General features: G+C 44.7%; 1 protein-coding gene across 4 annotated transcripts in view; it reads right to left on the bottom strand.

Moving 5' to 3' along the window:
• The window catches only part of FAM168A (family with sequence similarity 168 member A), a 128,860-nt gene that overhangs the window by 61,298 nt on the left and 52,552 nt on the right, over nt 1–15,010 (bottom strand). For all 4 annotated transcript variants that reach the window (XR_011677018.1, XM_071417941.1, XM_071417939.1 and 1 more), the window contains one exon: nt 2,166–2,253. Coding sequence is in view for 3 of the 4 variants with exons in the window: in XM_071417941.1 (XP_071274042.1) it covers nt 2,166–2,235 (70 nt within the window). In the remaining variant the exon portion in view is untranslated. The remainder of the gene's footprint in view (nt 1–2,165; nt 2,254–15,010) is intronic.

Genomic DNA, 15,010 nt, shown 5'->3' with positions numbered 1-15,010 from the left:
AAAAAGAAGCTCTTCTGTTAAGTGCTTTCTGACTTCTATTTTGGGACTTCACTGTAAGAGTTCAGCCCACTGACTCCTTACCTTCCACCTGGGCAATGGAACAATCCAGCAGGAATATTCCTGCTGTGCTCTCCTACATTTGTTTCTTTGTTTTACCATTGACATAACCGAGGACCTTGTTTTAATTTTCCCAGTCTGATCTGCCTCCAACTTTTTCCTTCAAGATTATCCTGCACATCCACCACTGATTTCAGTGCATTTACCACAAATTCTGGAAGACAAATGCCTGAATGATGGTTTGGGATGAAACCATGGGGGCCACATCCTCCTGATCCCTGCATGGATCAAAGCTGGCACAAGTTGGCCAAGTCAAATTTTACAGAGTTAAGGGCACAGTAGGAACTTCACAGTCATCAACCAGCAGGTTGCTTTAGAAGACAACATCCCATTAATGTTGGCACTTGATTAATTCCAAATGGAATCCTGCAGAATTCATGTGTTCAAGCCCAGGCTGGACAGGGCTTAGAGCAACCTGGTCTTTGGAAGGTGTCCCTGCCCATTGCAGAGGGTGGAATCAGATGAGCTTTAAGGTCCATTCCCACCTTAACCATTCTGGAATTCCATTAATCCCTTCATCTAAAGCAGAATTCTCCCTCTAAAATTCTTCTATAAAAGATCAAGGTCCAAATTCTGACCAATCTGCACCTCAATATTTAAATTAAATCGTCTTATCAAGTGCCAGAAAGCAGCTGCTAAGACACCCAGGATTGTATGAAAGCAGATACAGAAATGTACATTGAATGGAGATTAAGGTGGAGCTTTAGGCACATGCAAAAAAAAAAAAAAATCAAAATAAAGTGGGAGAGAAGTAGCCTCTTGTGCTGGAAAGCCACAAAATTCCTGTTATTTCCAGAGCAGGAAAATAACTGTGCACTTATGAGCTCGTTCTATCACCCAGGCACTGCTGGAGTCCACAGTCTTCTCACAATGGGGAGATTTTTGAAGAGACTTTTTCACAGAGATTGGGGCTTTTTTTTTCAAGCCTCTCATGCTTTGACTGTGAGACCAAAGTTCCCCCAAGCTACAGTATCTCCAACAAAGCAGCTGCATAAATTGGAATGAGAAAAAGAAAGGATGAATAAAAATGGGGCAAAACACCTCTGAGGAACTCTCTGCTCTGCAGAGTTTCAGACAGGGCTCCTCACAGCCCCACTGATCCACCAGCTGGAAGGGCTGCCAAACTGAACCAGAATATTCCATGCACAAAGCAGCTCAGAGTATTTGATGCTCATTCCCATCTGCTGGTGACCACTCTCCTCCACAAAAGCACATTCCCAAATAACTCCACACATTAGGTGAAAGTCAACACTTTCACCTAACAGGAAGCCCTAACACAACATGACACCCAAGAGCTGATTACGTTCCCCAATATGGTATAAAAAGGAGTTTTCCAGGGCTGATTTTGTAAGGGGGTCAAAAATCAAAGCAAGTCAAGGTGAACATAATCCACAGGGGAAACCAGATACACCTGAACTGGAATTTTCTTTTTCCAAAGCACCATTTCTGTCCCAAATGAATTCTTTCCATATCAGTACACTTTAGCTTCCCCACTAGTTACATAATGATGGTAAACATCTTTATCAAGTAATAAGGATGACATTTTTAGACAACTCAGTTCTAAAGAAGGTTTCAAACAGAAAACAGACATAAGATTAACTCAACCAAAGCACAACTTGAAATATAAAAAAAAGAAATCAGTCAATACTGTAGCTTAAGTCACCACCTATCACAATACCTGGATGTTCTCCAAAAAAGGGGCTCTTGGCTGTGGGATCCTCATTTCCACAGCTGGATTATTCCAGCACGTGCACCCCAGTGGTTCAGTGGAGCCCTCCTGCTGAACTGTCCCAGCACTTGCTGGCATGTTTGCTAATCTAAAGAAAAAAGCCCTTTGGATCCTTTTCCTTAGGATTGCCAGGGTATCCTCTTTGCATGAATTCAGCTCCAACTCTTCTCACCGCCCTTGCTGCACTGGCTTTGCTGAAGGGCTTTTCCTGCGAGTCACGTTCCCATCCGGCTCCCTGATGGGAAATCTTTCTCCCTCATTAAGGGATCAGCCACCACCACACACAGAGATCCAGGAAAAGCCCCAACCCCTGTCCTACCTGTATAGGCCATGTTCTTCGGGTTTCCGTAGGGAGCCCCAGGTTGGACGGGGCTGTAAACAGGATTCATGCTGGAAGACCGGGAACTCTGAGGACAAAAGAAAAGCAGAGTTGAGACGGTTGCCTTAGGTTGGCTCCCGAGTCGCTGTCTGTGTGCAGAGCCCTGATAGCATCACCCTGTTAGAATTCCAGACACAGACAGCTGTGAAGGAAGGGATTTACAACCAGACGTTACAACCAGATAGCATATTTAATAATTCAAGTTTTGGATCTCTCCGGTAATTCCCACAACTTCTCCGGCGCTGCATATTCTGCCTACAAATGCACCCGGAGCAGATTCATCTTCCACATCCCTGGGCTCAGGACTCATGACCCCACTTCCAGCTTGAGATGAACAAAGAGGAGGAGCCACAAAGTCAGGCAAAGAATTGTCCCCCTTGGAAGAGCAAGCAGTTTTTGGGTGATAAAACCAACCGCACCGAAGACCTGACCTTTCAGAGAGCAGCGGATGAAAGATCATTTGCCGCTGGCGAGATGGAGAAGGGCAAGTCTTGGTGAGCCTTCAGCGTGAGCTGACTGTGAAAACCTGGAGGCCAAGGCTTGGCTCCTGTGTGGGGCTGGGCAGGGCCAGCCCCTGGTCCCACCCGTGTCCCACAGGGAGACTCCATTGAGGAGCTTCCGTGAGCGAGGAGATTTTGGCAGCCCTCGTGCTCCCCTCGCCGATAAAAACCACACAGCAGGGTCAGCTTCTTGTGGGTTTTATTAGGAGGAAAGCAAGTGACTCGGGAATTTGTGTCTCCTAACTGTCAGTTAAGCAACTGGCTCAGTTAATTATCTTAATGAAGCACATTCTCAGTTCTGATTAATGGGAAAATCAGTCATTAAGCTTTATTAGGTGACGCATTTGTCTCCGCAGCTATCTAGTGGTAATTTCACACCAGAACCAAACCCATCTTGCTACAAAATCTGGGGGTTTTGTTAAAATGTGTTATTTTACAGTTCATAAATAACACCATTCTCTCCAAACAAGTCCCTCATGATGGGGGACACAATTTGTTACATCATTAACTCCTTTCACTTTACCTCGGGAGAGTAAACAAGTCAAATGTTACATGTTAGCACCGACTGACTTGACAACAATTAGTGCTTAATTAATTAGCTGTCCCTCCACCCTCAAGTTAGCACTGAAGGAGCCATTCTCAGAGGAAAGGAAATCAGGGTTATAAGCAAGTGGGAAGAGACAGGGAGACTCGGAATTCCATCAGTGGCTTCACTAATACACAGCATTAAGAGCATTAAGAAGATCTTTAATAAAGTCAGTGTAAAACCAGGCTGCCCAGAGAAGCTGTGGCTGCCCCATCCCTGGAACTGCCCAAAGCCAGGCTGGATGGAGCTTGGAGCATCTGATCTAGTGGAAACTGTCCCTGCCCATGTGACTGGATGAGCTTTAATGTCCCTTCCAACCCAAACCATTCTGTGATTTTATGGAATAAAATTTAGGAGGGTAACTCTTCACCTTTCCATTGTTCCTCCCCAAAAACCACCCAGTGACAGCTGGACCTGCTCCCAGGCAGGGCTGGAATCACGGCTGCTTTTCTAAAGTGCCTTTTCAATGCCAGCAGCATTTCATTTGTACTCTTGTGTGTGTGAAGAGTATAAAAAAATCATAATTCAGGGAAAAAAAACGACAGAGTATGTGTGGCTTGCATTAGGTGTTGTACCAAATGGTAAAAGCAAAACACTCTTATTGAGAAGGATGAAAGAAAATGCTTTTTATCCCAGATAAAAAGGTTGTAATCGTGGTGGGGGCTTGAGAGCTTGTGAGGAAGAGGTTTGTGCTTCCTCCCTGCTTTGTATGCAGGGTGGGATTTCCAGCCAGCAGGAAAGAGCCCCTGCAAACGGCATTTGGGAGGGATGATTTTCTCTCCCATTCTGCAAGACAATGCCATCCAAAAATACATTTGAAATTCATTGCAGGCACCATGTTGTGGCATTGAAACAGCTACACTGAAATGGGAATAAAACAGGATTAGCAAAATTAAACCTTCTGCACCGCCAGAACCTGCAGAGTTCGCTTGTGGCCATGAATGCCCAACAAAAAGACTACTAAAAATTAATTATAAACAGACAAACACCAGTGCTGCTCTATTGCAGGAGCTTCCAGCACTTCCTAATCCCTGAGACAGCCATGTTCAGTTGCTCTGAGAGACTCCAGCAAGGAGTAACTCCAGCAGGAATGCCATGGGAATAAGCTGCTAGCAAACAGTCCCGGGATACTTTGTGCCTGTAACCTGGTTACCTTTTCATCTATTTTATCCTTCCTGTGAAAGTGCAGGACAGGCTCCCATCACACCAGGGAGGGCAAACAGAGCCACAGGGGAGGGTGGGAATGGGTCACCGTGGCTTGGGCAGAGCTGGGGAATGGTTGGATTCCATGAACTTGGAGGGTTTTCCCAAACCTGGAGGGCTTTCCCAGCCTTGGAGGGTTTTCCCAACCCTGGAGGGCTTTTCCAACCTTGGAGGGCTTTTACAGCCTTGGGGGGCTTTCCCAACCTTGGAGGGCTTTTCCAAACCTTGGAGGGTTTTCCCAACCTTCCAACCTTGGAGGGCTTTTCCAACCCTCCCAACCTTCCAAACCTTGGAGGGCTTTTCCAGCCTTGGGGGGCTTTTCCAACCCTAATGACTCTGTGATTCTATGAGTGTGTCCCCCACCCCTGGGAATCAGGAACCAGGAACATCTCATCCCTCTGTTTTCCTCCATCCCTGGTTTTCTTGGTGCCTTTGGAAACACTGTGCCCAGATCCCCCCATCTCCACAGAGGGGTTTGCAACCCCCATCATTGTGGTTGGAAAAGATCTCCAAGATCATCAAGTCCACAACCTCTGGCCCAATATAAAAGCTAAAAGAATAAAGGAGGCTTGGAAAATCCAGGAAGTTAATGAAGTTATTATCATTATCTTTTCAGAACAAAGGAATGAAATCTTTACAGAGAAATAAATATATTTTGCAAGGTTTTTAAAACAGTGGCATGGACAGGGTAATCTTTCAAGCTCTCCAAAAATTAAATAGTAGCTCTGAATTGAAAAGAAAAGAGTAAACAATGGAAAAGGGAGCCGTTCTGAACAACAGACATTTTTCCATTTTCTTTCAAGTAATTTCTTGTGTCAAGGTGATTTTCCCTTTAAACTCCCATTGCCTTGTTTTTTGTGCCACTGGGATGCAATGCCTTTTGAGAGCCCCATTCCGTACACTCTGGAGAGAGGGTACTATTTTCTCTATGTGCCAAAAGTAATTTATTTCACATCAGGTGGCACAGAACCAACATGAGAGAGTATGAACAAAGAAAAGAGATACTTTTCTTCCTTGACCTGCACATCACCTCTTTAAATGAATTTTACACAAATTGCATGCTAATAATATTCAGCCAAAGTCTCCTTGAACATGAAAAGGCCTCCTGACCTTACACTCCATGCAAATTCCATTAATTTTCTGACAATTTTTCCCTGAAGTTGTTTGAAGCTTGACCCTCACTTGGGATCCACCAAACAATAATTAAATTACCTTCCAATTCATCTGTTAAAAGTTAATTTAGGCAAGTTACAAGGGTATATCCCACCTTTCCCCAAAAAAAGTCTGGGACAGTGGGCAGGAGCTCAGAGATTCGTTACCACAATGAGCAGCTTCTTCTTTAATTTATTCTTTTTTTAGACACCTCAAGAGTTGATTGAAACATCTCATGTGTGAAAGAAAATATTGAACCTGTTATAGAAATGTAATAGGGTTTTATATATATATATGTATATATAATGTGTTTTATATATATCTATATAATGTATTTTATATATATATGTATATAAGGTGAACATGTCATGTATATAATGTGAACATCAGGTTGAGACATGGAAACCCAGACTGGTTTGGGTGGAAAAGACCTTAAAGATCATCCAACTCCAAACCCAACACCAACTCCAACACCTCCCACTATCCCAGGTTGCCTTGTCCTCTCCAGGTGAATTCCTCCAGCTCCCAAAAATTTACAGTCCTTCAGCATCTTCCATCAGATCCACCTCCAAACCAGGACAGGAGCACTCAGATCTTCACTGAGGAGACACAGCAGAGTGTCCTGGGAGACAAAACCCCAGGGAGCCACATTCTCATCACCTTCTGTTTCCTCTGAGATGAAGAACTAAATAATCAGGCTTTTCCAATCAAGAAAAGCCTGACATCTCTAACAGCAACAAGCCCTTTTGTCTCCGTTGTATGAAAAATTAAATGGATAATTTATAAGCACAAAGCAGCTCTTGACTTTGGAATTTGCTGACCTGAGACTGGCCAAAAAATAAATGCTGAGGCAGGAAAATTCTCGACCTTTCGTTTGCTGAAGTTTATGATCTGCTTAAAAGCCAGAGGATCAAAAAATGATAATTCAGTTATTAATTCAATTTAATATTATAGACTGCATATTGAAATATTGTAGAGGAAATCCTTGTCCTCCCTGAAAAGGACTAGGAAGATGGGATCACTTGTTTGTTGCACAGGTGAACCTGAATGTGATGGCAAAATACCTGCACATTGTATTTGCTTATTTGAATTAGGCAGAGCTTACACAAATGAACTTAAATAAATGAGAAATGATTGAATCATAGACTCACAGACTGGTTTGGATTGGGAGGACTTTAAAGCTCATCTAGTTCCAAGCCCCTGCCATGGGCAGGGACGTCTTCCACCAGACCAGGTCATTCCAAGCCCCATTCAACCTGGCCTTGAACCAGCTCCCCCACAAGAAATTTCAGAATGAGAAAAACCAAAAGATTCTGGCACAGCTGGAGTTATATTAGCTTGTTTCCAGAGAAGAAAATGTCTTAATGCAGATGAATTCTGTGCTGCAAATTCCCAGCCTTTTATCTGCAAGTCTGATGGGTTTCACCAGCAGGTAACCAATAAATACATGTATTTTTTAAAAGATCTAACATATCTGCCCCAGTGAGTCCCAAACCATTCTCAGCAGTTCTCAAACGACTTCCTTGATATATTCCTATTAATTTCTCTAACTTGAGGCCTTGCTGACTTTCCCTTTGGAGATGAACCCTGCTGTACTCTTGTACTTGGTGCTCCCTGACTGAGCCACGGCCTCCTCCAGCTGATTATCTCCATCCTTTTGTCTTCCCTACCCTAGTTCATTATGTTCTGCTGAAAAGGCTGCTTGGAACACACAGCTTGAGGACACTTGTCTCTGCTCCTTCCTTTCCACAAGCACCGCCTTGGGAGATTTGGGTTGGCCACCAGGAAAAGCCTGGATTATAAACATCCATCCCACAACATTACCCAGGCATTGCAAAAAACAAAACAAAGTATTCTTACTTATCTTTCTTATCTGAGCCTTCTCGAGCTGCTTCAGACCTTTCTCCCAGCCAACCACTGCTCCCTCTCCTAAGAGAAGCTGCACTCTAGGAGTCAGACAGAACAACCAGACTCAAGAATAAAATCCATGAAAAGACAGTTTCTGACACTAATAAATAGAATCTTCCCCCCTTCCAACTCTTTAAAAATATGAAATAATTGATCACCTCTTTGGCTTTGTTTTACAGATGCAGAGAAGATGCAGGAGAGCAATGGGTTCAAGGGTGGGCTCACTGGGAGCATTGGAATAGGTGGAATAACCATCCCTGGAAGTGTTCAGGGAACACTTCCCTGGGGTGGCCTTGGCCTGGGGTCACAGTTGGACTCAATGGTCTCAGAGGGCTTTTCCAACCTAAATAATTCCATGATTCTAGGGTAAACCAGACCATACTGGCAGGACCAGGATTCAGGTATAATACCCATTTTCCATCACATTATCCTCAAAGACAAGCTTTAATTTATGTTTTGCTCCAAAATTTCTAACCACTACCACTAGTTACCCTCCCTCAATTTCTATAATTACTCCCCCCAAGATGGGAGAATCCCTTTGAAGCCATATCCCAAATATTGAAAACATGACTCCTTCCCATGGATCACAACAGGATAAGCATTTAAATTTGTCTGGGAGTCAATGATACTGTTCAAAGCTGGCACATCAGCCATACAATATTCCTGGAATTAAAATCAGATGAGGGCAGAGATATCCCTTTAGTAACAGATGGGTCAGGCTTCCCTGGGCTTTATTTGGTCAAATCCACTGTGCTGCAGGTTTTGGCTGTAATTTGTCACTTCCAGCCAAGGTTGTTCCTCATTGCTCTCTAACAATCTTCACCCAGGTCCTGTTTTCTGGTCACTTCTGGGATTTCTTCTCAAGATTGGAAACCCAAGGCAGGGTTGAGGAGCAGCTCCAGCCTCACTTTCCCATCAAGCAGCACAGCAAATCTCTCCCTGTCCTCTTCTCTTCCTCTGCTCACACTGATGGATGGACCCAGATGGGTTTAGGGACTGGGAAACAGGAAGATGAACAGTGCAAACAGAGGGGATCAATCCTCCCTAACAGTCCCTTCTTCCTTAAATATTTTGGAATCTTGGTTCTGAAACAAAGCAGTACCAGGGAAGACGAAGGAGGGCCCAGGCTAAATCTGTCAGCAGGAAGGGAGCTTTGGCAAGAAGTTTGTTTATCATCGTCTTTTTGTAATTTCGTGTTGGCAAGAGGCTCTGTGTTAACAAGCCCAGGAGCCTGAAAGTCTTTCCCATCCATAGGACAGGCAGACTGTGGCATTCCCTCACTCCATTTGGAAAGCAAGCTACATGGAAGGAGAAAAACAGAATCCAGATTTATGTTGGGCTTGATGTGCCCCACCAAAACCCAGAAAATATATGGGGCAACTGGGTACCACTTAAAAAATAAGAAAAAGAAGCTGGTGATGTTTTGGGGGAAAGCTGCCAAGTGATGAACAAACAGAACTCAAATTAAGAAATTAAGAAAGTCATAACAATCATAGGGAGAGCACAGTAGAACAACACATAATCAGCACAACAGAAAGCAAGCTTACACAGATGACCACGATGGAAATCTTTAAATGAAAGCTACAGATGTCTGTAAAGCTGTCCCAGGCCTCAAACACAAGTCAAACATTCCAGACAGGAATTACCAGAGGTTAGTGGCAGACACTGTAAGAGGGACAGCAGCCAATAATCAGTGCATGTATGGCATGATCCCTAACACATGCAATATGCACTCCATTAGCATATTCATATTTCACAACCACTGGAAAAGCCAAGAATTTTCCAGCCTGCCATCACAGAAGATTTTGAAGTGCTTTTATTCACCTAAACACTCGTGCAGGTTTCCAGTGAATACACTCAGCCCAGGAGGCCAAAACCAGGAATGCTTTTGCAGCAACACAAAGGAAAGGGCTGAAAGGCCACAGCAAATCAACAATTAACACTTTTCACAGATTTCTGGACATACCTTCCTGAACTAAAGAGTGGGAAGAGAAGTTGGAAGGAGCTCACAGCTTGCAGTTTATATCAGGAAAAAAAGAACTACTAAATCCCCAGCCAGATGGGTGGAAAACCCAGCTTTGCTTCCTTGTTTCCCATCAGGGGGATAAGACTGGTTCGGAGAATGAATGGCATGGCAGAAATTACAGATCAGCCATTCCATTCTTCCTTAAAATAATAGTGTGTGCTGAGAGAAAAAAAAATGTTAAGAAGTCCTGGAAGTGTCTTGGAAATATTTAAAAGGAAAAGATTAGTGTGAAGCAGCCAAGCAAATATCTGCCTTCCCACATGAACATCTGTACTCATCTCTGATCCCTCCTGGCTGCAAGGTCAAGGGGCTGAGGAGCCACTTGAAAAACCAGGGCTTCAGCATCTGTGTAGGTTAAACAATCACAAAATCCCAGAATGGTTTGGGTTGGGAGCCACTTTGAAAATCCTCCAGTCCCACCCATTCCATGGGCAGGGACACCTTCCACTATCCCAGGCTCCAAGCCCATCCAGCCTGGCCTTGGGCACTGCCACAGCTGTGCCAGGGCCTGCCCACCCTCACAGGGAAGAATCTGTTCCCAATATCCCATCCATCCCTGCCCTCTGGCAGTGGGAAGCCATTCCCTGTGTCCTGTCCCTCCATCCCTTGTCCAGCTCTCTTGGTGCAGTGCCAGGGGAACATTAGGACTCAATGTCCTCAGAGGCTGTTTCCAAGTTTAACAATTCCATATCTGTACCTATGACTGATAATTTAATTATTCTTAGAATTCAGTGTTGGTTTTACAACACACTCAGGTGTAGCCAGAATAAACCCACCTGGTTTAAGCACAGAGAGCTGTCTGTAGCCTCACAGCTTCATATTGTAAACTCTACAGAGAAAAAAGCCTTTTTATATTGCACAAAAGATCCCAGCACACATTACACAGCAATTCCATGATTTACAGTGCACACCCTTATTTGTGCCTTTTTGAAAAAGAAGGAAAAAAATCAGGCCTTTGATTTGCAACCAATTTGTGACACATTTCTTTTCATGCTGATAAGCCTCATCTCTGCACATAATAAGGCTTTTTTCTGCCATCATTTCTCCCTAACAATTCAATTTTCATCTTAAATGAACTCTATCAATCATACAACAGGTGCACATCACCTACTCAAGAGACAGATTTCCTTTCTCCAGATTTCTCTGTCCTCTGACAATGCCTAAGTTGATAATAACTGTGATAAAACCCCCAGTCTGGGAAGGGACTAATTTTGGTAAGATTCTCTCTATTTTTTAACGAATTCACAAGTTTTTTTGCCATGCCTGGAAAATAAACTCAGTATTCCCAGAAGATGTTTTGTGAAATACTGTTGGCATATTTTTCATTTCCTTAATAAACAACAGCAACTGAGTTCCTGGTTTCTGTTCAATGATTAATTCAGCTTTAAGAGACGATTCCAACAGCAAGGAAGAGCTAACAGGGGATCTAAAAGGAATTAGATATATAATAAGCAGCCCAGGAGGCAGCACACACTGTGGGTAGGACAGAAACCAGACTGGATGTGCATCCTCTGGAAGTGCAGTCCTAAGATATTGGACAATGTGACCAGCACAGGGAACACAGGGAAAGCACAGGGCAGGGCCTGGGCAATCTTCACAGGAATTGCCAGGCAACAGGAGTGAAAAAAATGTCCTTGAGGGAAAGAAAAGGAGGGCAAATTATGAGAGTAGCCACAACCTCTACGATTTGGAGAGCCTGGGAATACACACTTCAGAAAGAACAAATGTTACACAGCAAGACACTTCCCAAGGTCCTCCTCTTCTCTATATCCTTTTCCCAAATTGACTTCTTTCAATAACTACAGAATGATCTGGTTATTCCTTTTCAATTAATAATATGCCTTTAATCACATTTGTAATATATATTTTATATTTTCATTTCTTTACCTACGTGAATTTAAACACAATGGTACCTGCATTTAGAATCAGAGCGCAGTGAATCACACTCCATAAAGTATTTCCACACAAATTTCCCAGGGCACAGGTGTCCCTCACTGGCATTACTGGGGCTGTGCCACCCCACCAGCATCCCTCAATGTGCAGAACACCCCTAGTGCAATGCCAAAGGAATTGGAAGGTACACAATATGCCAAAGGAAGATGGAAGGTACACAAAACAAGGAGAGGAAGATGCACCTCACACCCCTCTGTTTTCTCTAGAAATTAGAACCCAGCTGTGCCCAGATTTCAGTATCAGCACAACAGTGTCAGATTTGTCCTCCCAGTGTGGCTGAGGGCTATGGAAATGTAATTACAAAGGCTTTTAGGGTGGCACTTTTCATTTCCCCCTCAGGCAGCCTGTTTGCCACAGGCAGCAGCTCATCTGTGTGCTCTGTGGGTGTTTGAGCCCTTGGCAGAGGAAGCCCAGGTTTGCCCTGCTCCCACTTTCAGTTTTTAAATGAACATGAGCCCACAGGTATTTCCAGCTCGGTGTGGATGAGCTGCCATTGATATTCTCACATCCCTCCTTTGTTCAGCTCAGCCAACACTAAAAGCAGCTCTAAAAACATGAAATGTGTGCCTGCTCCTCTCCTGGTCTTTTATCTGATGTAAAATACCTGTCCACTGGAAAGAGAAAGGGAGGTCTGATACTGAAAGACAGGAGCACCATTTTGGAAGGATTTTATTCTGCATTTTCACAGGAGAACACAACATGTTGGCAGAAGCAATATATTATTATTATTAGCAAAAGGTTCTTCACCCAGATGGAGCAGTGGGATGGGCTGGGAGAGCTCCAGGAGTGTTTGGACACTGCTCTCATGCACAGGGTGGGATTGTTGGGGTGTCTGTGCAGGGCCAGCAGTTGGATTTTGATGCTCATGGGTTTTTTCCAGCTCAGGATATTCCATGATTCTATGATCTGTGAAGGCAGCCTTGTGGAAGGAACAGAGCAGAATTCCCATCCCCACCACAGCAGCAGCTCCATAGCTACACTCCTGAGCTCTTGCTGACCCAGGACTTGTAATCTCCTTCTGCTGGAGCATATTTGATACAAATGCTAATCCTCCTGATTTGCAATTCACTGCTGCCATCTGATCCTGCAAATCTTCTGCAGACATCAGAGCAGGCAAACAGAGAACTGAACACCAGACAGAACTGCTCAGGCTGTGCTGCCAATTACCAGCAATTAAGAGGGCACTCAAAAAAATCCTCATCAGCCCCTGAACCACCTTGGAACTTGGAGCTGGCATCACTGCCAAGCTTCCTGAGCCTCTCCAGCCTTCTGCACCCCACAGTGTGAGCCCAGTGTGAGCCCAGTCCTGGACAATGTGTGCCATGGGTGACTGATTCCAGCCAGGCCACAGCCCCACCACGGCTCCAGCAGAGGACAGCCCGTGCTGGGGAGGAGGCTTCCAAGGAACTTTGCTCCACGGGTGCCAAATGGAGGAACAGGATCTCCCCAGAGCTCCAGAAGAACACTGCAGCTCCAGATCTGTCACTTGCACATTAAAATGCCAGCTGAGGGCTTTGTGACAGTCTGGCAGCCTGGATATGGTGCATTATGGAATCCCAGACTTTGGGTTGGGAGGAACCTTAAAAACCATCCAGTGTCACCCCCTGCCATGGACAGGGACACCTCCCACTGTCCCAGGCTGCTCCAAGCCCCATCCAGCCTGGCCTTGGACACTGCCAGGAATTCAGGAACAGCCACAGCGTCTGTGCCAGGGCATGCCCACCCTCACAGACAGGAATTCCTTCCCAATATCTAATCTAAATTCATCCTCCTTCAGTTTAAAAGCGTTCCACCCTTGTCCTATCCCCTGTGCTGAATTCTTCTGCTGTTGCCCATTTATAAAATATTGTGACAATCCTGAAAATCCTGACATCAATAGGAAAGCCATGTAAACTGAAGGAAGCTCCTGGAGGAATGCAGGGGGACCAGATTAGAAACTCAGAGGGGGAAATTACAGAGACAGAGGGAATGCAAAAGCAGCAAGTGCATCTCTGAGTCCAAAACCAGGAACAGAGGCTGAGTCATGGCTGCTATATTTGGTATAAATCCAGAGAAATCATTCCTAAAATAGGTTAACAAAATACTAAGAAGCAGAAAAGGGAAATTCCATCTTGAATATAGAGTGAAAAACTCCATCTCAGAGAGTTTAACGTGGTAAGGAAAGCCCTGGGGTCACCAGCATCCAAAGGGAATGAAATACTGGTGTAGCTGAAGAGGATCTTTGTTAGACATAATCCTGCAATTACAAAAGAGCCCCATAAAAATACAACTCCATTTCCCATCTTGTAATCCAGTCCTTAACACTTGCTTTCACCAGCAAAGAAAAAGCATCCTGTTCTGCTGGGCTTTTTAAGGCTGTGCAGTGTTTGCTCAAAAAACAAAGTAAGGTTTCAGATGAGCAGCAGGAACTCTGAGGTTTACTTTCCCAGGGGTGATGAGAACAGTGAGTATGTGCAGCCCTGGAAAGGTTTGGGAACTCTCAACATTCCCAAAAAAAAGAGGCTCACAGCTGCTCCAGCAGCTTCTGCCCACGACCTCGGATCATTTCCTGCAAAGCTCAAAACATCCGTGGCTGGGTGTTCATGCATCCTGCTTTGTGTCCTACACAGCCTGGGCAAATCACTCAATTAAGTGGCTGTTAATTACGGCTGCACATCACTTTTTTCTCAGCATCAGCCCTGGGGCAATCACACATCTCACCCTGCTCTGCTTTGGCGTGACCTGATGTCTGTGCCTGCATCCCATGTCCCAGGAGAGGGCTGAAGCTGTGCTGCAGCTAGCGGGGGGTTTGGCTCCCTCCTGTCCAGGATTTTGGGGTGACTGAGTTAATGAGGTGATCTGCTGGTCCATATCTCACATATCCTACATATTCCTGACATGAGCTGGAGACTTCATATGGGTCTGTGTATCTCCTGACAGAGCCATCACCAATCAATCCAAAGACAGCAACTAACAGAGGTTTCAAATTCATCCAAAGCTGCTCCACAGAATTAAACTTGTCCAGATTTCTAAACTATTCCATGACTCCTTTTTTGGGGAAAACCCATGCAATATGGAATACGGATCTCTGTGAAGCACAAGCACTGGTTTAACTGAAAGCTACTGACCTGAAGGTGACATTATACATAAAGTCCCAGGTCTGCTTGAGAGGAAGTCAGGAGAGATGCACTGAACAGGCCCTTCAAGCATCTAAAAACTCATTCTCTCTTCAGCAGGGAGGCTGAGGAAAGCCTTCCAGCCAGGGAATCCAGGGAATGCCACTGCCTGTGCCTTGGCAGCTCCCCTGCTCTCACCATCAGCAACTGCTGGGTCTTGCTCTGCTCCCTCAGCTGCAAACAGCCTGAAGATGAATCATTATGGATCCCTGAACTTGCAGAACAAGGCATCATTTTTCCAGCTCCAGTCTTCCACAACTTTTGGCTGGCTGGATCAGCAGCACGATGCCAAGAGCAGCTAT

This window comes from Agelaius tricolor, unplaced genomic scaffold (assembly GCF_023055355.1).
Source record: "Agelaius tricolor isolate 1412-34295 unplaced genomic scaffold, bAgeTri1.0.p SCAF_71, whole genome shotgun sequence".
NCBI lineage: Eukaryota > Metazoa > Chordata > Aves > Passeriformes > Icteridae > Agelaius > Agelaius tricolor.
This window is presented reverse-complemented; position numbering and strand designations above follow the sequence as displayed.